General features: G+C 50.6%; 1 protein-coding gene across 3 annotated transcripts in view; it reads left to right on the top strand.

Annotated features, from left to right (window-relative positions):
• HGD (homogentisate 1,2-dioxygenase) overlaps positions 1–25,102 on the top strand; it is a 78,424-nt gene that overhangs the window by 41,102 nt on the left and 12,220 nt on the right. For 2 of the 3 annotated variants that reach the window (XM_069760472.1, XM_069760473.1), the window contains exons 2-6: positions 18,094–18,165; positions 18,399–18,487; positions 18,721–18,826; positions 23,229–23,279; positions 23,549–23,640. In XM_069760472.1, the coding sequence (XP_069616573.1) occupies positions 18,094–18,165; positions 18,399–18,487; positions 18,721–18,826; positions 23,229–23,279; positions 23,549–23,640 (410 nt within the window). Of the gene's footprint in view, positions 1–15,763; positions 16,117–18,093; positions 18,166–18,398; positions 18,488–18,720; positions 18,827–23,228; positions 23,280–23,548; positions 23,641–25,102 lie in introns of those variants that run through there. The other variant, XM_069760474.1, reaches the window with a different exon arrangement.

The following is a 25,102-nucleotide window of genomic DNA, read 5'->3' as shown; positions in this document are numbered from 1 at the left end:
GCGGGAAAGTCTCTGCCCCCGCGTACAAGATCTTTAGCCAATTTACAAATCCCCCAGGCAGACCGTGTTAGGACTGGCGGAACGCACCAAGACAGATGGTATAGATGCGTTCGCAGTCCGGGGTCCACCGTGCAGGTGAAAACCTGCTGCTAGCAATTAGCAGACTATATGGCGGTACACTAAAGTATACACGCGTGGGTTAACCTCACCCAGCGTGAAAGAAGCAATCCTGTTAAGGCACAGGACCGCGGTACCGCACCTAAAGCGCGAGCAAGTAGTCAGCGAACTCAACCCCAACTAGGATTAAAGTCCGATTAGACCCTTGCTGGCACAACACCGCAACTGGGTGTGTAAGGAAACTGAAGAGCAATATTAAGGCACAAGAGTGCATGCAGTGCCGCACTGACGAACGCCACTAACCACCCAGGCTTGGGTAAGGAAAGCACAGAGGAAGTGCACGGCGCCGTACTGGCGGTCACAGCAACTGGACGCTATAATGTGTGACTAGTGCTGTAGAATAAGTCGGGCGCTAGGTAGCAGCCATACACCTTCCGCGAACAGTCATTCAATAGGGTGGGGGTATCCAAGGACGACTTGCACTCACAACATACACACATTAGCGATTGAAAGACAATACTAGCGCATGGCCGTGCGGTCATGCGCAGTTTATATAGTTGCAGCACAGGAAGTGGCCACAGCACCTTTGCCCTTCCAAGACCTGCCAAGAGGACCAATGGAATGTGCTGCAGAGCCTGAGCACATGACCCTCGATCTCCAACGGGAGATCTTACCCTGGGCATGCTCAGTACGTGCAGACAAGGACTTAGTCCCAGAGAAGTCCGCTCGCTGCTGACCAGCACTGACTTTAATGGCAGAAGCTGAAGAAGCAGCAGTAACTCTCAGAACAGAGTGAGAATGAGCAAGACGCTGGGACCGACGTCTTTGCTGAGCAGACTCCACTGCGGCTGGACAAGAATGGGAGACCGCAGCGGAGGTGGCTCGAGATTCCCCCTGTGCAGAAGCGGGAACTCGACCCCTAACATTACCCCCCCCTCCTAGGGCCCCCCCCTCCTTGGGCCTTGCTACGTTCGAAGGCAGCAATGAGCTGCGGAGCCCGAATGTGCTCAGCAGGCTCCCAGGACCTATCCTCAGGGCCGTAACCCTTCCAGTCCACCCAAAAAAATTTTTTGCCACGTACCACCTTGCACCCCAAGATTGCGTTCACCTCGAAATCGTCCGTAGACGAACCCGATGTCCCGGCAGATGACTCAGAAAACCGGGACATGTATACGGGCTTAAGGAGGGACACATGAAAGGTGTCGGTGATACCAAGGCGTGGAGGAAGAGCCAGACGGTAGACCACAGGATTAACCTGTTCGAGGACCTTGAAGGGACCCAAGTAGTGAGGAGCAAATTTAGTGGACTCAACTCGCAGCCTGATGTTACGGGCGGAGAGCCACACCAAGTCGCCAGGAGCAAAGGTCGGAGGGGGGCGCCGATGAGCATCGGCGGAGGACCTCATTCTCTCCTTAGAGGCCCGAATGGCATCCTGAGTGCGGTCCCAAATATCCCGTGCCTCCACAGCCCAGTCTGCCACCCTGGAGTCTGCGGAAGACACGGGCATAGGCACAGGTACCCGTGGATGCTGACCATAGTTGAGGAGGAATGGGGTTTGTCCAGTGGAGTCGGCTACGGCGTTGTTCAGCGCAAACTCTGCCCATGATAGCAAGGATGCCCAGTCATCCTGCCTGGCTGAAACAAAATGTCGCAGGTATGTGACCAAGGTCTGGTTGGCCCTCTCTACCAACCCATTCGTCTCGGGATGATAAGCGGAAGAGAGATTCAACTCAATACTGAGAAGACGACAGAGCTCTCTCCAGAACCGAGACGCAAACTGGGGACCCTGGTCACTGACAATTTTGTCAGGCATACCATGTAGGCGGAAGATGTGCTTAATGAACAACGCAGCCAAGGCCCGTGCAGAAGGTAACCGTGGTAGCGGCACCAAATGCACCATTTTCGAGAAATGATCGGTGATGACCCAAATGATGGTACAGCCGCGAGACTTGGGCAAGCCCACGACAAAGTCCATCCCGACCATCTCCCAGGGCCTATCTGCCACCGGCAAGGGATAGAGCAACCCAGCTGGCCTTTGACGCGGAGATTTATTTTTGGCGCAGGAGACACATGCCAGAATATAATCCCTGACATCCTGGACCATATGCGGCCACCAGTACGTCCTCGCCAGTAGCTCAGATGTCCTCTTTGTCCCAAAGTGTCCACCCACTCTGGACGAATGAGCCCAAGAGAGAACCTCCGGTCGCAAATTAATGGGCACAAAAGTCTTGCCCGGAGGCACAGACTCAAGTGAAACCGGCGCTACGGTTCTCAGGCTCTCAGAAGGAACAATAAGCCGAGGCTCCTCTTCCTCCTCTTCAGTTGACATAAGGGAGCGAGAGAGAGCATCAGCACGAATATTCTTCTCCCCGGCGAGAAAATGAAGAGAAAAGTGGAACCTGGAAAAGAACAAGGACCATCTGGCTTGGCGAGAATTTAGCCGCTGGGCTGTTTGTAAGTAGACCAAATTTTTGTGGTCAGTGTAAACCTGGAAGGGAAACCGCGCACCTTCCAGAAGATGTCTCCACTCTGAAAAGGCCAACTTCATTGCTAGCAGCTCCCTATCCCCGATGGAGTAGTTTCTCTCCGCTGGCGAGAAGGTCTTAGAGAAGAAGAAGCATGGATGCTTCCGACCTTGAGCATCCTTCTGATAGAGGACTGCTCCAGCACCAACGGATGAGGCATCCACCTCCATTAGGAATGGCTTATCCACATCGGGACGATGTAAGATGGGAGCGCTAGCAAAGTGGGACTTAATAGAAGTGAAGGCCTTGGAGACCTCTTCCGACCACAATTTAGGATTCGCTCCCTTCTTGGTGAGGGCTACCAAGGGAGCTACCAGAGTTGAGAAGTGGGGAATGAACTGGCGGTAATAGTTAATGAACCCCATAAAGCGCTGCACCGCTTTAAGAGAATGGGGCTCTTGCCAGTCCATCACAGCCTGTAGTTTGGCAGGATCCATAGCCAATCCCTGGGCGGAGATGATATAGCCCAGGAACGGCAAAGACTCCTGCTCAAACATACACTTCTCCAACTTAGCGTAAAGAGAGTTTGCCCGTAGGAGGTCGAAGACTCTGCCAACATCTCTCCGGTGGGAGTCAATATCTGGAGAAAAGATGAGAATATCATCCAGATAGACTACAACTGAGGTGGAAAGCATATCCCGGAAGATGTCGTTGACAAAGTCTTGAAAAACGGCTGGGGCATTACAGAGCCCGAAGGGCATCACCAGATACTCATAGTGCCCATCTCTGGTGTTAAACGCCGTTTTCCATTCGTCCCCCTCACGGATGCGAATCAGGTTGTAAGCACCCCGCAGATCTAATTTAGTAAACACTCTAGCTCCCCGAAGCCTATCGAAGAGCTCGGATATCAAGGGCAAAGGATACTTGTTCTTAACGGTGATAGCGTTAAGACCCCTGTAGTCTATGCATGGACGTAGTTCCCCATTCTTCTTCTGCATGAAGAAGAACCCTGCCCCAGCAGGTGACACTGACTTCCTAATGAATCCTCTTGTCAGATTCTCTTGAATGTACTGAGACATGGCCTCCGTCTCCGGGAGAGATAATGGATAAACTCGACCCCGGGGGGCTCCGCACCAGGCAAGAGATCGATAGGACAGTCATAGGGGCGATGGGGCGAAAGGGTCTCCGCCGCCTTTTTGGAGAACACGTCTGCGTAAGACCAATATTGCTTGGGGAGAGAGGATAGATCTGCAGGTACCTCAGTAGTAGCAACCTGAACGCACTCTCGGTGACACCTACCCCCACATGATTCACCCCATCCCAGAATTCTGCCTGAGGACCACTCAATGTGAGGAGAGTGGTACCGTAGCCAAGGTATCCCCAACAGGACCTCATCAATACCCTCAGGAATGATGAGCAGAGAAATAATCTCCTGATGAAATGGCGACATGGACAGAGTAACAGGGATGGTCTGATGTGTTATCTGTGCGGGGAGTGTCGACCCATTCACCACTCGTACCGTTACTGGTTGAGATAGCATAACCAGGGGTATTGCGTGACGTTGGGCGAAGGCAGAAGACATAAAATTGCCCTCCGCCCCAGAATCCACGCAGAGGTCTACCGAGTGGGAGGATGAGCCAAAGGTAATTGTCCCCTTAAAGGACAATTTGGAGGCAAACGTCGCAGTGTCTAGTGCACCTCCACCTACTACCACTAGACGCTGGCGTTTCCTCGACCGCTGATGACATGTGGTGGCAAGATGTCCTGACTGTTGGCATACATGGCAACCCTGGAGTGCACGAGCGGTCTGGGACTTAGATCCCGCTCGTGACACCACCTTAGGTTCCTGGAACTCAGGAGCCTGGACTGGAGATTCCAAAGGTTTGGCGAAGGTGGGAGCCAGCCAAAACCTCTGCCTACACTGGGCTCGCTCTAACCTCCGCTCGTGAAAACGGAGGTCGATGCGAGTAGATACTGTTATTAACTCTTCCAGTGTGGCGGGAATCTCCCTAGTGGCCAGAGCATCCTTAACGTGGTCAGCCAGCCCCCTCCAAAATATAGGGATAAGGGCTTTATCCGACCACTCCAGCTCAGATGCTAGAGTGCGGAAATGGACGGCAAAAAGGCTGACCAAGGACGAGCCCTGAGTCAGTGCCAACAGTTGGAGCGCCGTGTCATGGGTGACACGAGGTCCTAGAAAGACCTGTTTCAGAGTGCTCAGGAATAACGGAGCACTCTGCACCACATGATCGCCACGCTCCCACAGCTGCGTAGCCCACTGCAACGCCCTGTCCGACAATAGGGAAATTATAAAGCCCACCTTAGCCCGCTCTGTAGGGAAACGAGAGGCCAGAAGCTCGAGATGTATTGAGCACTGACTCACGAAACCCCTACAGGACTTACTGTCACCAGAAAATTTCTCTGGTAGCGGGAGGCGAGATAGCGTCGGTACAGGGGCGGCAGTGGACAAGGTAGCTGCAGCCACACTTGCAGCCTGAACAGCGACAGCAGTAACATCCACAGCTGAGGTTGAACGCTCAAGAGCCGCCAACCTTCCCTCCAGCTGCTGGATGTACCGCTGTAAACGCTGGTCGTCCGCCATTTTACTAGCCAGACCCTGGCGCTAGTATTCAGTTATGACTGGCGGAACGCACCAAGACAGATGGTATAGATGCGTTCGCAGTCCGGGGTCCACCGTGCAGGTGAAAACCTGCTGCTAGCAATTAGCAGACTATATGGCGGTACACTAAAGTATACACGCGTGTGTTAACCTCACCCAGCATGAAAGAAGCAATCCTGTTAAGGCACAGGACCGCGGTACCGCACCTAAAGCGCGAGCAAGTAGTCAGCGAACTCAACCCCAACTAGGATTAAAGTCCGATTAGACCCTTGCTGGCACAACACCGCAACTGGGTGTGTAAGGAAACTGAAGAGCAATATTAAGGCACAAGAGTGCATACGGTGCCGCACTGACGAACGCCACTAACCACCCAGGCTTGGGTAAGGAAAGCACAGAGGAAGTGCACGGCGCCGTACTGGCAGTCACAGCAACTGGACGCTATAATGTGTGACTAGTGCTGTAGGATAAGTCGGACGCTAGGTAGCAGCCATACACCTTCCGCGAAGTCATTCAATAGGGTAGGGGTATCCAAGGACGACTTGCACTCACAACATACACACATTAGCGATTGAAAGACAATACTAGCGCATGGCCGTGCGGTCATGCGCAGTTTATATAGCAGCAGCACAGGAAGTGGCCACAGCACCTTTGCCCTTCCAAGACCTGCCAAGAGGACCAATGGAATGTGCTGCAGAGCCTGAGCACATGACCCTCGATCTCCAATGGGAGATCTTACTCTGGGCATGCTCAGTACGTGCAGACAAGGACTTAGTCCCAGAGAAGTCCGCTCGCTGCTGACCAGCACTGACTTTAATGGCAGAGACTGGAGAAGCAGCAGTAACTCTCAGAACAGAGTGAGAATGAGCAAGACGCTGGGACCGACGTCTTTGCTGAGCAGACTCCACTGCGGCTGGACAAGAATGGGAGACCGCAGCGGAGGTGGCTCGAGATTCCCCCTGTGCAGAAGCGGGAACTCGACCCCTAACAGACCGTACCTCAGAAGGACAGACCAGAGGTACTCATGGTTAACCCGATCAAAAGCCTTCGCCTGGTCTAAGGACAGCAAGTACCCCTTCCAGTGACCTGCCCTGCCCTGCTCCACTGCCTCTCGGACACCGAGCACAGCACTAAACGTACTGCGGCCTGGAACAGAGCAGTGCTGGGCCCCCGAAAGGAGCCGGGGTGCAAACTTCACCAGCCGTTTGAACAGCACCTTTGCCAGAACCTTCCGGTCCGTATTGAGAAGCGCTATGGGACGCCAATTCTCAATACGGGACGGGTCCTTACCCTTTGACAGGATAATCAGGGCAGACTGCCTCATCGACTGGGAAAGAGCGCCCGAGGAGAGACACTCGTTAAACACCTCAGTCAAGAGAGGGACCAAGGAGTCCCTAAAGGTCTTATAAAACTCGGATGTTAAGCCATCCGGACCTGGCGATTTCTTAGGCCGAAGCCCATCAATGGCCAGTCGCACTTCCTCTTCCCTGATTGGTTCTGTCAAAACGTGAAGCGAGGGGTCATCCCCTGGCTCAGTGATGGCCTCGGCCAGGAAAGCCGACATCACGTTCCGATCCAGATCCCTCTTCCCCAAGAGGTGTGAGTAGAAAGATCTGATCACCTCCAGGATCCCTGATTTGGATCTTTTCAGGGAACCCGTATCGTCGACCAAACCTGTCACCACCTTACAACTCACTGACATCTTACAGTTTCTGTAGGGGTCAGGCGAGCGGTACCTCCCGAAATCCCTCTCAAAAACCAAAGATGTGTGCCTATCGTACTGACACCTCTTGAGTAAAGACTTCACTCTGGAGATCTCCTCACGGTCACCTCCAGCCGAGACGAGATGTTCGAGTTTCCTCCTCAGTTCCTGACACAGGCGGTACCTGCTCAGGCTCCTGAGGCTCGAGAGCTGGCGGAAGAAACTCGCAACCCGATCTTTGAACATCTCCCACCAGTCCGACTTATCGCTACAGAGATCCAAAAGCGGTACCTGGCTCTGAAGAAAGTCCTCAAAGGATTGTCTTATCTCTGCTTCTTCCAAGAGGGACGAATTCAGCTTCCATAGTCCCCTTCCCATCCGAGGGGTTTCTGAAACATTCAGAGAAAAAGAAATCAGACAGTGATCGGAGAACTCCACCTCAACAACGGACACTGCTGAAGAGATGGCTTCCTCCTTTAAAAAAAAACTGTCTATCCTAGACCTAAAGTTACCTCTATGAAAGGTGAAACCACAGTGACCTGGGGTGTGCCGGATGTGGACATCCACCAGGCGAGCGTCACTAGCTATGCTATTAAGAGTATTACTATCATAAGCCAGCCGGTCAATGGAGCCTCCCCTATCACGAAGCCTTGTGACAGTGTTAAAGTCACCTCCAAAGACCACCTGCCGACTCGTAAAAAGATAGGGCTTAATCTTCAGGAAGAGACATTTACGGTCCCACTTTGACTGCGGACCATAGATGTTAATGAGCCGAAGCTCCTGTCCCCTCATGAAGACATGAGGGATTCAAGCTTCAGGAGGCTAATTTGCATATTCCAGGTGCCTTCTGGGAGAAGCGAAGTCTCCCTAAGCTAGAAGATCGTTGGGTACAGCCGGGACCAGCTGCTTCGAAAGCATCACCAAACCAGGGATTCAAGCTTCAGGAGGCTAATTTGCATATTCCAGGTGCCTTCTGGGAGAAGCGAAGTCTCCCTAAGCTAGAAGATCGTTGGTTACAGCCGGGACCAGCTGCTTCGAAAGCATCACCAAACCAGGGATTCAAGCTTCAGGAGGCTAATTTGCATATTCCAGGTGCCTTCTGGGAGAAGCGAAGTCTCCCTAAGCTAGAAGATCGTTGGGTACAGCCGGGACCAGCTGCTTCGAAAGCATCACCAAACCAGGGATTCAAGCTTCAGGAGGCTAATTTGCATATTCCAGGTGCCTTCTAGGAGAAGCGAAGTCTCCCTAAGCTAGAAGATCGTTGGGTACAGCCGGGACCAGCTGCTTCGAAAGCATCACCAAACCAGGGATTCAAGCTTCAGGAGGCTAATTTGCATATTCCAGGTGCCTTCTGGGAGAAGCGAAGTCTCCCTAAGCTAGAAGATCGTTGGGTACAGCCGGGACCAGCTGCTTCGAAAGCATCACCAAACCAGGGATTCAAGCTTCAGGAGGCTAATTTGCATATTCCAGGTGCCTTCTGGGAGAAGCGAAGTCTCCCTAAGCTAGAAGATCGTTGGGTACAGCCGGGACCAGCTGCTTCGAAAGCATCACCAAACCAGGGATTCAAGCTTCAGGAGGCTAATTTGCATATTCCAGGTGCCTTCTGGGAGAAGCGAAGTCTCCCTAAGCTAGAAGATCGTTGGGTACAGCCGGGACCAGCTGCTTCGAAAGCATCACCAAATTTTTGCCTGTAGGACATTATTGCAAGAGAGCTTGGCTGAGTAGATTACACAAGAAGGAAAACACACAGCAAGTCAGCAGGATCTAGGAGCAACATGGCAGATGTGACAACCTACATGGTGAGCTGCAGCATGTGCTACATGTTCACAGATCGACCAGAAGAAGAATCCAATTTCACCTGTCAGAAGTGTAGACTAGTGGCCCTTTTAGAAGAAAAGGTGCGGGGTCTGGAAGAAAGAATAGCAACTTTGAAACTCATCAAAGAGAATGAAGACTTTCTAGACAGAACAGAAGCATCTCTACTGGTCACAGAAGGTGCAAAAAGTGTCAGAGAACCTCCAAAAGCAGATGAGTGGAAGCATGTGACCAAAAGAAGCAAGAAGACCATGGAGAAATCACCAACCACACAACTGAAGAACCGATATCAAATCTTTGTAGAGGATGAAGATGGCACACCTAAGAATGAAGCAATACCAGCAAGCAAAAAAGAAAAGGGCACACAGCAACAAGTGACAGCAAAAAGTACAGCCAAGAAGCAACGAAGAGTGGTGGTGGTGGGAGACTCACTACTGAGAGGCACCGAAGCAGCCATCTGCAGACCGGACATAACTGCAAGAGAAGTATGCTGCCTTCCAGGTGCGATGATCAAGGATGTGACCGATAGGATACCAAAGCTCTTCAGCTCCAAGGACGTCCACCCATTTCTTCTGATACATGTTGGCACCAATGACACGGCAAGGAAGGACCTACCGACAATCTGCAAGGACTTTGAAGAGTTGGGGAAGAAAGTAAAGGAACTGGATGTACAGGTAGTTTTTTCTTCTATCCTTCCAGTAGACGGGCATGGCACCAGGAGATGGAACAGGATCCTTGATGCAAACAACTGGCTAAGACGATGGTGCAGACAACAAGGATTTGGATTCCTGGACCACGGTGTGAATTACTGGTATGATGGACTCCTCGCCAGAGACGGACTACACCTCAACAAACCTGGGAAACACACATTCGCCAGAAGACTCGCTACACTCATCAGGAGGGCGTTAAACTAGAAGAAGAGGGGACGGGAAGAAAAACATTAGACTTGAACAAAGAAGATCCAGGAAAACATACTCAGAAGGGAGGTAAGAACATTTCTAAAACAATCCACAGCGAGGAGATTGGAACAAAACAAAATCCTCTAAACTGCATGCTCGCAAACGCCAGAAGCCTGACAAACAAGATGGAAGAACTAGAAGCAGAAATATCTACAGGTAACTTTGACATAGTGGGAATAACCGAGACATGGTTAGATGAAAGCTATGACTGGGCAGTTAACTTACAGGGTTACAGTCTGTTTAGAAAGGATCGTAAAAATCGGAGAGGAGGAGGGGTTTGTCTCTATGTAAAGTCTTGTCTAAAGTCCACTTTAAGGGAGGATATTAGCGAAGGAAATGAGGATGTCGAGTCCATATGGGTCGAAATTCATGGAGGGAAAAATGGTAACAAAATTCTCATTAGGGTCTGTTACAAACCCCCAAATATAACAGAAAGCATGGAAAGTCTACTTCTAAAGCAGATAGATGAAGCTGCAACCCATAATGAGGTCCTGGTTATGGGGGACTTTAACTACCCGGATATTAACTGGGAAACAGAAACCTGTGAAACCCATAAAGGCAACAGGTTTCTGCTAATAACCAAGAAAAATTATCTTTCACAATTGGTGCAGAATCCAACCAGAGGAGCAGCACTTTTAGACCTAATACTATCTAATAGACCTGACAGAATAACAAATCTGCAGGTGGTCGGGCATCTAGGAAATAGCGACCACAATATTGTACAGTTTCACCTGTCTTTCACTAGGGGGACTTGTCAGGGAGTCACAAAAACACTGAACTTTAGGAAGGCAAAGTTTGACCAGCTTAGAGATGCCCTTAATCTGGTAGACTGGGACAATATCCTCAGAAATAAGAATACAGATAATAAATGGGAAATGTTTAAGAACATCCTAAATAGGCAGTGTAAGCGGTTTATACCTTGTGGGAATAAAAGGACTAGAAATAGGAAAAACCCAATGTGGCTAAACAAAGAAGTAAGACAGGCAATTAACAGTAAAAAGAAAGCATTTGCACTACTAAAGCAGGATGGCACCATTGAAGCTCTAAAAAACTATAGGGAGAAAAATACTTTATCTAAAAAACTAATTAAAGCTGCCAAAAAGGAAACAGAGAAGCACATTGCTAAGGAGAGTAAAACTAATCCCAAACTGTTCTTCAACTATATCAATAGTAAAAGAATAAAAACTGAAAATGTAGGCCCCTTAAAAAATAGTGAGGAAAGAATGGTTGTAGATGACGAGGAAAAAGCTAACATATTAAACACCTTCTTCTCCACGGTATTCACGGTGGAAAATGAAATGCTAGGTGAAATCCCAAGAAACAATGAAAACCCTATATTAAGGGTCACCAATCTAACCCAAGAAGAGGTGCGAAACCGGCTAAATAAGATCAAAATAGATAAATCTCCGGGTCCGGATGGCATACACCCACGAGTACTAAGAGAACTAAGTAATGTAATAGATAAACCATTATTTCTTATTTTTAGTGACTCTATAGCGACAGGGTCTGTTCCGCAGGACTGGCGCATAGCAAATGTGGTGCCAATATTCAAAAAGGGCTCTAAAAGTGAACCTGGAAATTATAGGCCAGTAAGTCTAACCTCTATTGTTGGTAAAATATTTGAAGGGTTTCTGAGGGATGTTATTCTGGATTATCTCAATGAGAATAACTGTTTAACTCCATATCAGCATGGGTTTATGAGAAATCGCTCCTGTCAAACCAATCTAATCAGTTTTTATGAAGAGGTAAGCTATAGACTGGACCACGGTGAGTCATTGGACGTGGTATATCTCGATTTTTCCAAAGCGTTTGATACCGTGCCGCACAAGAGGTTGGTACACAAAATGAGAATGCTTGGTCTGGGGGAAAATGTGTGTAAATGGGTTAGTAACTGGCTTAGTGATAGAAAGCAGAGGGTGGTTATAAATGGTATAGTCTCTAACTGGGTCGCTGTGACCAGTGGGGTACCGCAGGGGTCAGTATTGGGACCTGTTCTCTTCAACATATTCATTAATGATCTGGTAGAAGGTTTACACAGTAAAATATCGATATTTGCAGATGATACAAAACTATGTAAAGCAGTTAATACAAGAGAAGATAGTATTCTGCTACAGATGGATCTGGATAAGTTGGAAACTTGGGCTGAAAGGTGGCAGATGAGGTTTAACAATGATAAATGTAAGGTTATACACATGGGAAGAGGGAATCAATATCACCATTACACACTGAACGGGAAACCACTGGGTAAATCTGACAGGGAGAAGGACTTGGGGATCCTAGTTAATGATAAACTTACCTGGAGCAGCCAGTGCCAGGCAGCAGCTGCCAAGGCAAACAGGATCATGGGGTGCATTAAAAGAGGTCTGGATACACATGATGAGAGCATTATACTGCCTCTGTACAAATCCCTAGTTAGACCGCACATGGAGTACTGTGTCCAGTTTTGGGCACCGGTGCTCAGGAAGGATATAATGGAACTAGAGAGAGTACAAAGGAGGGCAACAAAATTAATAAAGGGGATGGGAGAACTACAATACCCAGATAGATTAGCGAAATTAGGATTATTTAGTCTAGAAAAAAGACGACTGAGGGGCGATCTAATAACCATGTATAAGTATATAAGGGGACAATACAAATATCTCGCTGAGGATCTGTTTATACCAAGGAAGGTGACGGGCACAAGGGGGCATTCTTTGCGTCTGGAGGAGAGAAGGTTTTTCCACCAACATAGAAGAGGAATCTTTACTGTTAGGGCAGTGAGAATCTGGAATTGCTTGCCTGAGGAGGTGGTGATGGCGAACTCAGTCGAGGGGTTCAAGAGAGGCCTGGATGTCTTCCTGGAGCAGAACAATATTGTATCATACAATTATTAGGTTCTGTAGAAGGACGTAGATCTGGGTATTTATTATGATGGAATATAGGCTGAACTGGATGGACAAATGTCTTTTTTCGGCCTTACTAACTATGTTACTATGTTACATCCAAGACCAGGCACCTCCCCATTTCTACCTCGATAACTCTCCGGCATTCAACCGATGCAGTCTTAAAAAGGACTGCCACCCCGCTACACGGCTCGGCGGCAAGAGACCAGTACGAAGACCCGCACCTCCACTCGCTCTTCGCCTTGCGTATGGCCCCCATATCCGTAAGCCTGGTCTCCTGCAAAAACAAAATTTCAGCCTCAAATCGGGTGAGAAAATCAAAGGCCGCAAATCTAGCCGCATCAGACTTTATACTAGCGACATTAATGGTCGCTAGAGTCAATGGGGTGGGTGCCGCCATCATGAGTGATCGAGTTAGATGGCCTTTTTCATCACCCCACCCTTTTTCTTAGCCCGCTCATCTCCGGACGATGAAGCCTCCCCTCTTCTTTTCAGAGAGACAGAGGTATCCATCCCTCCCACCTCTTTCTCATCTCCGGACCCAGGGTCGTCCCCACCTCCCGTGGAAGACACCCCCCCGGAGAAGGGACTCCCCCGCCCCCCAAAGGCCCTCCCGATGTTACCTCCGGAACCTCACCCCCGACTCCCGTCTCAGCAGGATCGTCAAGGGCTTGGAACCGGTTGGAGAGAGGGATCAGAGGGGAGTCGGTGGGACCTTCCTTAGGCACCTTGGTCAGGGAAGAAGATTTTCCACCTTTTTTCTTCTTTTTTTTACTTTTGGCACTCTTGGTACCCTTGTCACCCATTTCTTTTGGCTGTTCCCCTCCATCCTCATCAAAACTTTCATATTGAGAGGCATCTGAGAGATCAGCCACTTCCTCATTGTCCATCCGTCTGATCTCCTCATTCACCGCTTCCTCCCCCGGGGCCTCAGTGACATGGGCCGCCGCCTCGGAGGAGGGGGCAGCCATTACCCCAGTTTCCCGAGGCTCCTCCTGCCCCCTGCCCTCTTGACGCCTTGCCTGCCTCCGCTGGTAAGAGGGCCCCCTAGCCCTGCCATTCCTCATCGGCCCCTCAGCTCCTCCCCCGCTACCACCTCCAACCTCTGCAGAAGTTGCACCGCCAGGAACTTCCTCACGGCTCCCCTCCGCCCGGCTGGCCATGGCATTAGAGAAGGAACGAGGGCAGCGGCTGAACGGGTGACCTAGATCACCACACAGGTGACATCGAATGACACCACAGGATGCGGCGAGGTGACCTACCTCGCCACACAAGGCACATTTCTGCACCTTGCAGCCCGCGCTGAAGTGGCGAGGATCACCGCACCTGTGGCATACCTTCGGCTGCCCCTGGTAGAAGACCAGAATCCGATCCCTTCCCAGAAAAGCCGAGGAAGGGATGTGGGTGACAGTGCCACCTGAATGCTTCAACTTTACCATGAAGGTCCAGCCCCCTGACCAGATACCAAAATCGTCCCGGTTCTTCTTCGGGACCTCCACAACCTCGCCGTACCGACTCAACCAGGTCATTATGTCAACGCCAGAAAGAGACTCATTACATGTTAAAACGGTCACTTTCTTCGGCCCACTTTGGCGAGAAATTGCTTCCACGGCGAAACCTCGCCAGCCGGGCTCCTCTTTTACCAGCTCATAATTCGACCAAAAGAGCTCCAAGCCCTCCGGCCGAACAAAGCTGATATCAAAGGTGGAGGTCCCAAAAGGATGCATCAGAGCAAAGATGTCAATAGCCCTGAAGTCCATCTTCATAAGGAGCTTCACCACATTTGTCCTGGATGGACACGCTTCATCGCCCCTCCACCGAAGACGAACCACATTTCTCCTGGAGACCCCCTGCCCGGCTGTCGGGAGGGACCACACGGTCTCCCCCCCCCTTTTCTCTTGGAAGGCAGCTAGACCAAACTTATCTAGCCAGTAGGACAACGCCACCTCTCTTCCCTCTACATTGATCGTCTGCTCCCCTTTTTTGAGGGCCTCCAGGAAACGGCGGCGAAAAGCTTCATTCCCTGGGTCCGGAGATGAGGAAGACCCCTGTGGAACCCCAGCGGCAGCAGCCGCATAACTAATGGCGGCTGCAGGTGAGGGGGACGATGGACCAGCCCCTATATTCCCTGAACCCTGAACCTCACAGTCAACCATCTCCACCTCACTTACCTCAGCCTCACCATTTCCACTAGTAGAAATCACCGCACTGGCACCATTCACACCAACCATACCTCCAGCAGAAACTGCCCTTCCAACACCTGACCCTTCACCATTATCACACACACTATTCACACCACTTGCACCACTTCCATTCTTATTTACATTTTTGTTTGCATTTTTTTTCCTGCTTTCTGCTGGGGTTGTTGCTGTTTGCAGTGCAGCTGCCCCTTTAAAGGGAACCTGTCACCCCGTTTTTTGAGATTGAGATATAAATACTGTTAAATAGGGCCTGCGCTGTGCGTTACTATAGTGTATGTAGTGTACCCTGATTCCCCATGTATGCCGAGAAATACATTACCAAAGTCGGCGTTTTCGCCTGTCAATCAGGCTGGTCTGGTCAGGTGGGCGTGTTCACAGCGTTCTTTTCTTCCCCAGGTTTCCGTTGGTGGCGTAGTGGTGTGCGCATGTCCAAGGTCCGGATTCCCTGTGCCCACGTGAAGACACAGCGCGCGATCTGCGCTGTCATTCCTTTCATCGGTGCGGGCGGCCATCTTCCTGGGGCCGCGCGTGCGCAGATGTAGTGCTCTGCTGCACGGGGCTTCAGGAAAATGGCCGCGGGATGCCGCGCGTGCGCAGAAGAGATCGCGGCGGCCATTTTCCCAAAGCCGAGTTTGCATCTCGGCAGGAAGATGGCCGCCCGCACCGATGAAAGGAATGACAGCGCAGATCGCGCGCTGTGTCTTCACGTGGGCACAGGGAATCCGGACCTTGGACATGCGCACACCACTACGCCACCAACGGAAACCTGGGGAAGAAAAGAACGCTGTGAACACGCCCACCTGACCAGACCAGCCTGATTGACAGGCGAAAACGCCGACTTTGGTAATGTATTTCTCGGCATACATGGGGAATCAGGGTACACTACATACACCATAGTAACGCACAGCGCAGGCCCTATTTAACAGTATTTATATCTCAATCTCAAAAAACGGGGTGACAGGTTCCCTTTAAGATCGATACTGCAGGGTTTGATTACCACACCCTGCTTTTCAGCAGAGCATGTGCTGGCAGCTGCAGACTGTTGCTCCAGCCTCTCCTGCAGACCATCTCCACGCTCCTGTGTGCACTTCACCGCCGGGTCCCCCACAGATACAGGTGACACACATGCAGAGGACCCCGGCGGTGCGACTTTCTCCGGCGAGGATGCCGTCCGGACCGGTATTACCGCAGCCATTACAGCTGCACCCGAGATGATAACCGGTGCCGGGGTCCCAGATTTTGACCCAGCATCGGATCTGCATGTGGGGGACCCCGACACCACAGCACACGCCGCCGATGATGCGGCCCCGGCTGACAGCGCACCGCCAACACTGCGGGGAGCGGTGACCACCGGCAAGGTACCCACAGCCCCTACCCCCCGAGCGTCAGCGGGTGCAGCAGGCACCAGGCCGTCCCCCGTTTCCACAGAGGATCGGGCCTGGACACCTCCACAGGTTTTATTACTGCCCGCCACAGGGCCACTCTCCAGACCATGCACACTGTCCGGCTCTGCAGCCGCATGCCCACTCTCGCCCCCTCTGCTACCGCCAGCAGAGACGGCGACCTGCGCCATATGACTTGTACTCTCCCCGCTCCCTCGCACCGGACCCACTGCAGGTCCCGGGCCGGGGTGGGTAGCGGGCTCCACACAGCGGGACAGGGGGGTCCCAGGAAGGGGGACAAACACCAACCTCTCCTCCGATGTTTTCTTCCTTTTTTTTCTTTTCTTTTTCCCCCTCCCGGTTGCCTCGTCCCCGCAGACCTCATCCCCAAACTTCAGGTGGGCATAATTTACTGGGGGCTCTAGCTGACAGATCTGCTGCAAGACGAGGCAACCCCCAATACTGCTGTTATCGCTGCTGCTATCATCCGCATCACCCCCATCATCCTCTGAAATACTATGGTCTGATGGGAGTGGGACCTGCACTGGATCTATCCCGCTGTGTGTGGCCTGGAGATCACTTACCAAGCCCCCAGGTGGGTACGGTGCCTCCTCCATCTCCTCATGGTCCACCTCCTCCACCTGGGTCGGACGCCGAGACCCCTCTGGCTCCTTTGCAGCAGCCATGTTGTGGAATCGGTCGTCATTTTCTAGCTTTTCCCGGAAGGGCCCGCTGTTGTTTAATATCGCCGCTCTCCGGGCTTCCATGCCCTCAATGCAGATCCCCAGGCTGGATATCCTGGCTGTTAGGGCAGACTTCTCTGTGCGGGAGGCTCTGCTTGCAGCCTTCCTCACCTCCTTCATCTCCTCCCGGAGTCTCCTGAGGGTCTTCCCAGCCTCCTCATGCTCGCTGAGGTACGCATGGACGCGGGAGCCATAGCTGGTAACCAGCTCCCATGCGGCCCTAGTGCCCCAATCCTTCGGCACCGGCGCCGCTGCACCTCTGCGAGTACTCCGCTCACCTCCGGGAGGAGACACCGCAGTGGCCCTCGCCTCAGCCTTAGGGGCTTTGCAGCCCTCCTGGGTCTTCCTGGGCTCCACCATGTTCTGGGCCTTACCGGATCTGGTGACCCTCTTTGCCGGTAGCGATGAGCTCCCACCCCTCGCCGGCTTAGACCGAGGGGTGGGAGACGGGGACTCAGCCCCACAGTCCATCCAATACACTCCTCTCTTTCCTGGGTCAGAGAGGGGGGGGATTCCTGAGTGAAAAACTGGTTACTCTCCTGGAGCAAACAAACCAGCACCTTCCTCCACAGACTACAAGCTCCTAGTGGTGGCTGTGTAAATCTGTATGTAGTGAGGTCCCCCTAGTGGTGACTATAAATCTGTATGTAGTGAGCTCTCCCTAGTGGTGACTGTATAAATCTGTATGTAGTGAGCTCCCCCTAGTGGTGGCTGTATAAATCTGTGTTTAGTGAGCTCCCCCTAGTGGTGGCTGTATAAATCTGTATATAGTGAGCTCCCTCTAGTGGTGACTGTATAAATCTGTATGTAGTGAGCTCCCCCTAGTGGTGACTGTATAAATCTGTATGTAGTGAGCTCCCCCTAGTGGTAGCTGTATAAATCTGTATGTAGTGAGCTCCCCCTAGTGGTGACTGTATAAATCTGTATGTACTGAGCTCCCTCTAGTGGTGGCTGTATAAATCTGTATGTAGTGAGCTCCCCTAGTGGTGGCTGTATAAATCTGTATGTAGTGAGCTCCCTCTAGTGGTGGCTGTATAAATCAGTATGTAGTGAGCTCCCCCTAGTGGTGACTGTATAAATCTGTGTTTAGTGAGCTCCCCCTAGTGGTGCCTGCAGAATATCATTATATAGGTCTGTGGCTTAGTGAAGGGTCTCAGGGATTTGAAGCATTTGCCGTCTCACCTGTAACATTTCTGTCTTTGCTTTCCAGTATATGCCAGGATTTGGCAATGAATTCTCCTCGGAGGATCCTCGGTGTCCGGGATCTTTACCGGAGGGGCAGGTAAGCAGCTGATATTAGTCTGTGGCGGATATTATTTCTTACTGAAGCTTTTCATGTTGAAAGCTCTTTTCTTGCTCTCAGTGAATGGGAATTGTCTCCTCAGTCCCAGTCACAAGTCCATCACCTCGTAGTATATAATACTGAATGTTCCCATTCACTGACAGCAAGAAGAGATCTAGACAGCGGTAGGGAATTGACACAGATCCGGATTCATTCAGTGCATTGCTCTTCAGAATAACCCCCAGGTCTGTCCATACGGTCTGTACGCGGAGCAGCTCTCCGGTTCTGCCTTCACCTGTCCCAGGAGCTCCAATAAAAGAAGGTAAGGAAACGGAAATCAGAGGGCGCTGCCCCTTTAAGAGGAGTAAGGCCCCAGTAACTATGAATCGTCCCCTTCTATTTATTCATTGCTTTGTTATATCTGGTCCTGGGAAAGTTGGGTTACAACCAACATGGCCGCTGTTGACCCACAAAGGCTGGCATCCATCTTTCCTACAGTCCTGAATGGTAAAGTTCCGGATGATGGGAGTTATCTCTCATATTTTATATTTTCAGTTGGCTTTACCGTATTCTGCCATCCGTCCGCCATAAACCCTTTCAGGCTTATAATCAAAAACATCTGACACATAACTGGGATGAAGTGGAGCCAGACCCCAATCAGGTGAGACGGCCCCCAATCATGTGAGACAGACCCCAAATCAGGTGAGACGGCCCCCGATCATGTGAGACGGACCCCAAATCATGTGAGGCGGACCCCAATCAGGTGAGACGGCCCTCAATCATGTGAGATCGCCCCCAATCAGGTGAGACGGCCCCCAATCATGTGAGGCGGACCCCAAATCATGTGAGGCGGACCCTATCATGTGAGACGGACCCCAAATCAGGTGAGACGGACCCCAATCATGTGAGACGGACCCCAATCATGTGAGGCGGACCCCAAATCAGGTGAGACTGCCCCCCTATCATGTGAGACGGACCCCAAATCATGTGAGGCGGACCCCAATCAGGTGAGACGGCCCCCCTATCATGTGAGACGGACCCCAAATCATGTGAGGCGGACCCCAATCAGGTGAGACGGCCCTCAATCATGTGAGATCGCCCCCAATCAGGTGAGACGGCCCCCAATCATGTGAGGCAGACCCCAAATCAGGTGAGTCGGACCCCAATCATGTGAGATCGCCCCCAATCAGGTGAGACGGCCCCCAATCATGTGAGGCGGACCCCAAATCAGGTGAGTCGGACCCCAATCATGTGAGATCGCCCCCAATCAGGTGAGACGGCCCACAATCATGTGAGGTGGACCCCAAATCAGGTGAGTCGGACCCCAATCATGTAAGATCGCCCCCAATCAGGTGAGACGGCCCCCAATCATGTGAGGCAGACCCCAAATCAGGTGAGACGGACTCCAATCATGTGAGACGGTCCCCAATCATGTGAGATCGCCCCCAATCAGGTGAGACGGACCCCAATCATGTGAGACGGACCCCAAATCAGGTGAGAAAGACCACAAATCAGGTGAGACGGCCCCCAACAGATGAGACGGCCCCCGATCATGTGAGATGGCCCCCAATCATGTGATACGGACCCCAACCAGATGACACTGCTCTCCAAAAGGCTGAGCTGCTCCAATCTGGCACCTGTAGTGCCGGGGGTGTGATTTATTCAGCGCCCCTCTTACTAGGACTTGTCATGGTTCACACCGTGCTGCCAACACTATGTCACGGATCCCAACAATATGTCAGGGATCCCGGGGAGGATATCTTTTTCATCCCCACCACTCACACCAATTTGTCATGAACCGGCGTTGTTTGGTTGCCCCTGGCTCCTTCTGAAGGGGATTTATCAATATCCCACTTCCCAGTTCCTGTTTGGAACATGCAGCTCTCTGGCGCCCCCCGAACTCTTAGGTCAGATTAGGTACTGCACCTAGGGTAATTAGTCGCCAGAAAGGCTGCTTGCTAGGTACTGGCTATTGGGCACACTGCAGCGAGGGCGATATAACTACTCCCAAACAGGTGGGAACAATAATTATCAACGCTGCCGTCGCTACAAAGATTCCCAATCGCACAGAACAAAGTATGCTGCCACCAGCTCTGATTCCACAAGGGTTAACGGGTCCGAAGCCAACCCAAATCAGTAGCGTAATTCACTTCAGAGGAAGCGATAGTTCGTTTATGGAGCAGAGAGACAAGCTAGTAAATTATATATTTTACTCCATGAAAAGGTAGGCAGTGTTTACACAGTATTAAAAGAAGACAAAATCATGTGTTCATTACAAATTACAAATAAAATAGGATTAACATTGAAAAGAGAACACTTACAGGTCGTTCAGATGATATCAGCTTGTGACCGGCCGTGTGCTATGGAGGAGAAAGGGCTTCCATATATCCAGATGCATGAGCACAGCTTTGCCGAGCTGTTGTTAGCTCACTTCCTGGACCATCTCTGCCCCCAATTACCAGGGGTAAAGATATGCCCTCTTGTCGTGACCTCACTGAGTGGGCTGAGTAATGACATGCACTCTTCTTCCAATTATTTACGTTCTTTGTGCCCCCAGACATAGGCATTCCTTGGGCAAGGGGAGGTGGGAATGAGGGGCTTTACGGGATTCGTCGTCTGCAGTCTAAAAGCCATAAACTGCTCACACATTGGTATCAAGTTGCACAGTATCTGCCATAGTGTTTTGTTTGTTGTATGAGCCAATGCAGAGGGGGAGAAAGGGGGGTCAAAACTGCAGCGTGTGTCTGTGACATGGTACTTTCTAGAACTAGTCTCACATTATGACATTTATACATTATCGTGACTGGACTATTGTGCTTATACTGTATATGACACCATATCGATTATACTGCCTAGTGGCTGTAATAATACAACTGTGGGTAGTGCAGCGAAGGCCGGGTTCACTCAGCTGGTCTAAAATTCTGCATTGGTTCAATTCTTCATAATCCAAAACCCCCGCAGAAGTCGTCACTATCAGCAACCACCACTAGAAGATATGAAAAAAATTAAAAAGTTTAAGTCGCCTCCTTTGCCTCATTGAAAATAAAGATATAAAAAAATGTAAAAAAAAGAAATACACATGATATTGCAGCGATCATAAAAGTCCGATCTATCAAATATAAAAACGATTAACCCAATCTGTAAACACCATAAACAGAAAAAAATTCTGTTTATTTGGTCACCGCAATTTTTCAAAAAAGGCTGCAACAAGTGATCAAAAACTCAGATGTATCAGAAAATGGTTCTAATAAACACATCGTCTCGCCCCTCAAATAACAAACCATTACACAGCTCCATTGGCCGAAAAATAAAAATGTTAGGGGTCTAGGAAATGGCAACACAACCCTCCAAAAAATGGAGGGCAAATTTCTGATTTCTGACTAGTCCAGGCCTGATCTGTTCATATGTAATGTAATAAAAGGATTTATATATGCAGACACAACTGCTGGCGGTTTGGGGGGCGCGGGGGTCCTGACAGGTTCACTTTAACACTTATGTTCTCATTGCCTGAGCAATTGACCTGAGCCTGAACCTACGCGAGGCTGAGCTGACCTGAGACTGAGCTGACCTGAGACCGAGCCGACCCGAGACCAAGCTGACCTGAGACTCAGCCGACCTGAGACCAAGCCGACCCAAGACCAAGGAGACCTGAGACTGTGCCGACTCGAGACCGAACCGACCTGAGACCAAGCCGACCTGAGACGCAGCAATCCAAGGCCAAGCAGATTTGAGACCATACTGACCCAAGACCGAGCTGCCCAGAAACCGAACCGACCCAACACTGAGCCGATCTCAGACTGATCTGACCCAAGGCCAAGCAGACCTGCGACCGAGCCGACTCGAGACCGAGCCAACCTGAGACTGCGACAACCTCAGACCGAGCTGACCCGAGACTGAGCCGATCCGAGACTGAGGCAACCTGAGACCGAGCCGACCCTAGATCAAGCAGATCCAAGGTTGGGCAGACCCGAGATCAAGCCGACCCAGGACTGAGCCGACCTGAGACCGAGCCGACCTGATACTGAGCTGACATGACCCCAAGACCAAACCAACCCAAGACTAAGCAGACCTGAGACCATTCCGACCTGAGACTGAGCCGACACAACTCAAGACTGTATTACTGAAATCCACCGCACTCCCTGTGTGGAATATCTTAGAAACAAAAGGATTTTTTGAAACTTGCTAATTTATTCAAGTGAAAAACAGAAATCAATCAAATGTGACAGATCAAATAGTCACATTTGATTGATTTCTGTTTTTCACTTGAATAAATTAGCAAGTTTCAAAAAATCCTTTTGTTTCTAAGATATTCCACACAGGGAGTGCGGTGGATTTCAGTAATACTGATACTAGACCTACGGTCTGTCTCACCAGCACCCCGATCTAAATTTAGAGTGCAGGCCAAATTATATATATTTACAACTCAAGACTGAGCTGACCCGAGGCCGAGCAGACCTGAGACCGTGCTGACCCGAGGCCGAGCTGACCTGAGACCGTGCTGACCCGAGGCCGAGCAGACCTGAGACCGTGCTGACCCGAGGCCGAGCAGACCTGAGACCGTGCTGACCCGAGGCCGAGCTGACCTGAGACCGTGCTGACCCGAGGCCGAGCAGACCTGAGACCGTGCTGACCCGAGGCCGAGCTGACCTGAGACCGTGCTGACCCGAGGCCGAGCAGACCTGAGACCGTGCTGACCCGAGGCCGAGCAGACCTGAGACCGTGCTGACCCGAGGCCGAGCTGACCTGAGACCGTGCTGACCCGAGGCCGAGCTGACCTGAGACCGTGCTGACCCGAGGCCGAGCTGACCTGAGACCGTGCTGACCCGAGACTGAGTTGACCTGAGACCGAGCCGAGGCCGCAGAGTGTCATCCTGAGTCTTTAGTGATGTCGGGGGTTCAAGTTTTGATGACTGTAAAAATATTAAATACATTTTTGCTGAATTTTGTACTTCGGGTGAATGACTTTGTTCTGCCCCTCGTAGATCCTTATACAATGTGATCCAGTAACGTCAGCCATTATTACAAATGGGGGCGCTAATCACCTTCTTGTGGTCTTTCTGCAGCTGAGGTGGAAGCCATTTGTGGTCGGGGAGAAGAAGCAGGACTTTGTGGATGTGAGTCATAAGACGTGTGGATGACACCATAGCGTCCTATCTGCACTGCAGCCGGGGGGCACAAACATGGTTCTTATTTAGGGGTCCCTGATGGACATCCCCTGTCTATGCCCCTGCAAAGTCTTTAGAATGAATCTTTCATAAACAGAAGCACAAAGTCCTTTTGAAAGGTTGCCTTAATTTCAGACACAGGCGCCAATACTTTTGCAGATTTATAAACAACTTATGTTTTACAAACTATTATTATATCTTCTTCATTATCTGTTCAGGGACTGTACACGCTGTGCGGAGCTGGAGACACCAAGGCACGCAATGGGATCGCCATCCATATTTACACCTGTAATGTGTCCATGATTGACAGGTAAGTTAGTGCCCCTTCTATTATTTTCACACATCAGTGTGTCTGGTACGTGTGGTGACACTTACACACATAGACCCATTCAAGTCAATAGGTCTGTGCACATGTCAGTGTGTCTCCATGGACCCTGTGTCCGTGGGCAAAATACGTTGACATGTCTGTTTTTTACCAGTAGCAGAGACTGCAAAATCTCCCGCACACGGGTACACTGATGACACGCGGATGTCATCTGTGTGACACGTACCGGTGCCTGGGAAGAAGAAAGAAGATGTACTGTTAGCGCTGTTCCCCAGCGCCGGGCGCTGAAAACGACTCTCATTATTGTCCTCTGCAGTGCCGGCGATCAGTGCGAGCAAGGGAGAATGATGAGAGTTGTATTCAATGCATAACAGCCACAGCAGGCGGTGGCTGATGGGACTATAACTCCCATCAGCCTACACCTGCTGCCCCCTAACAGTGAGAGCAGACAGCAGCTGATGGGAGTATTCATCACCCGCCCGCGCTATAAATTAATATATATATTTTTTTAAATGTCATGGGTTCCCTTCTATTTTTTATAACCAGCCAGGCAAAACTGACAGCTCGGGGCTGCAACCCTCAGCTGTCAGCAAGGCTGGTTACTAAGAATGGAGGGGTCCACACGATGTTTATAAAAAGTATTTAAATAATTAAAAAATACGGCGTGGGGTCCCCCTCATTTTTTACAACCAGCCAAGCTAAAGCAGACAGCTAGGGAGCTGGTATTCTCAGACTGGTAAGGGGCCATGGATATTGACCCCCCCAACCTAAAAATAGCAGCCCGCAGCCACCCCGAAAAGGTGCATCTATTAATCAATGCTGGTGCTTTGCCCAGTTGTTCCCACTTGCCCTGTAGTGGTGGCAAGTGGGTTCATATTTGTGGACTTGTCACCACCTTTGCATTGTCAGGTAGCATCAAGCACACGGCTTAGTAATGGAGAGACGTCTATAAGACACCTATCCATTACTAATCCTATAGTTACACGGTAAATAAAGACACAGCCGGAATAAAGTATTTTATTAGAAATAAAACAAAACAGTTTTACATTTTTTCTTTAAAAATAACAAACACAGTTATACTCACCTACTCCACCGAAACCCTCATTCTCCTGTAATAAAACAAAAATGAAAAACAACAATATCCCTCACCTCTCTGTTGTTCTGTCCCACGCTGAAATCCATGTCTGGAGGATAATTAGTTTTCAACCTGGACGGTGCCAAGATGCGACTGTCCAGGCTGAGAACCACTGGTGAATGAGCGGCTGCGAGCGCAGCGTCAGTGACCGGCGGTGACGTCATCGAGGATACCTCCGATCACTGAGGCTGCTTTTCCAGCCGGTCCAATGAACTGCCGTGATCTCAGCACCGTGAGAAAAAGTCACTGATTACACCGCAGTGACTTTTCTCTCTCTATTGCTTTTTATTTTATCTAATAGATGTGCCTTTT

This window comes from Ranitomeya imitator, chromosome 3, assembly GCF_032444005.1.
Source record: "Ranitomeya imitator isolate aRanImi1 chromosome 3, aRanImi1.pri, whole genome shotgun sequence".
Lineage (NCBI taxonomy): Eukaryota > Metazoa > Chordata > Amphibia > Anura > Dendrobatidae > Ranitomeya > Ranitomeya imitator.
Note: the sequence above shows the minus strand (reverse complement) of the source record. Positions and strands in the feature narration are given on the sequence as shown.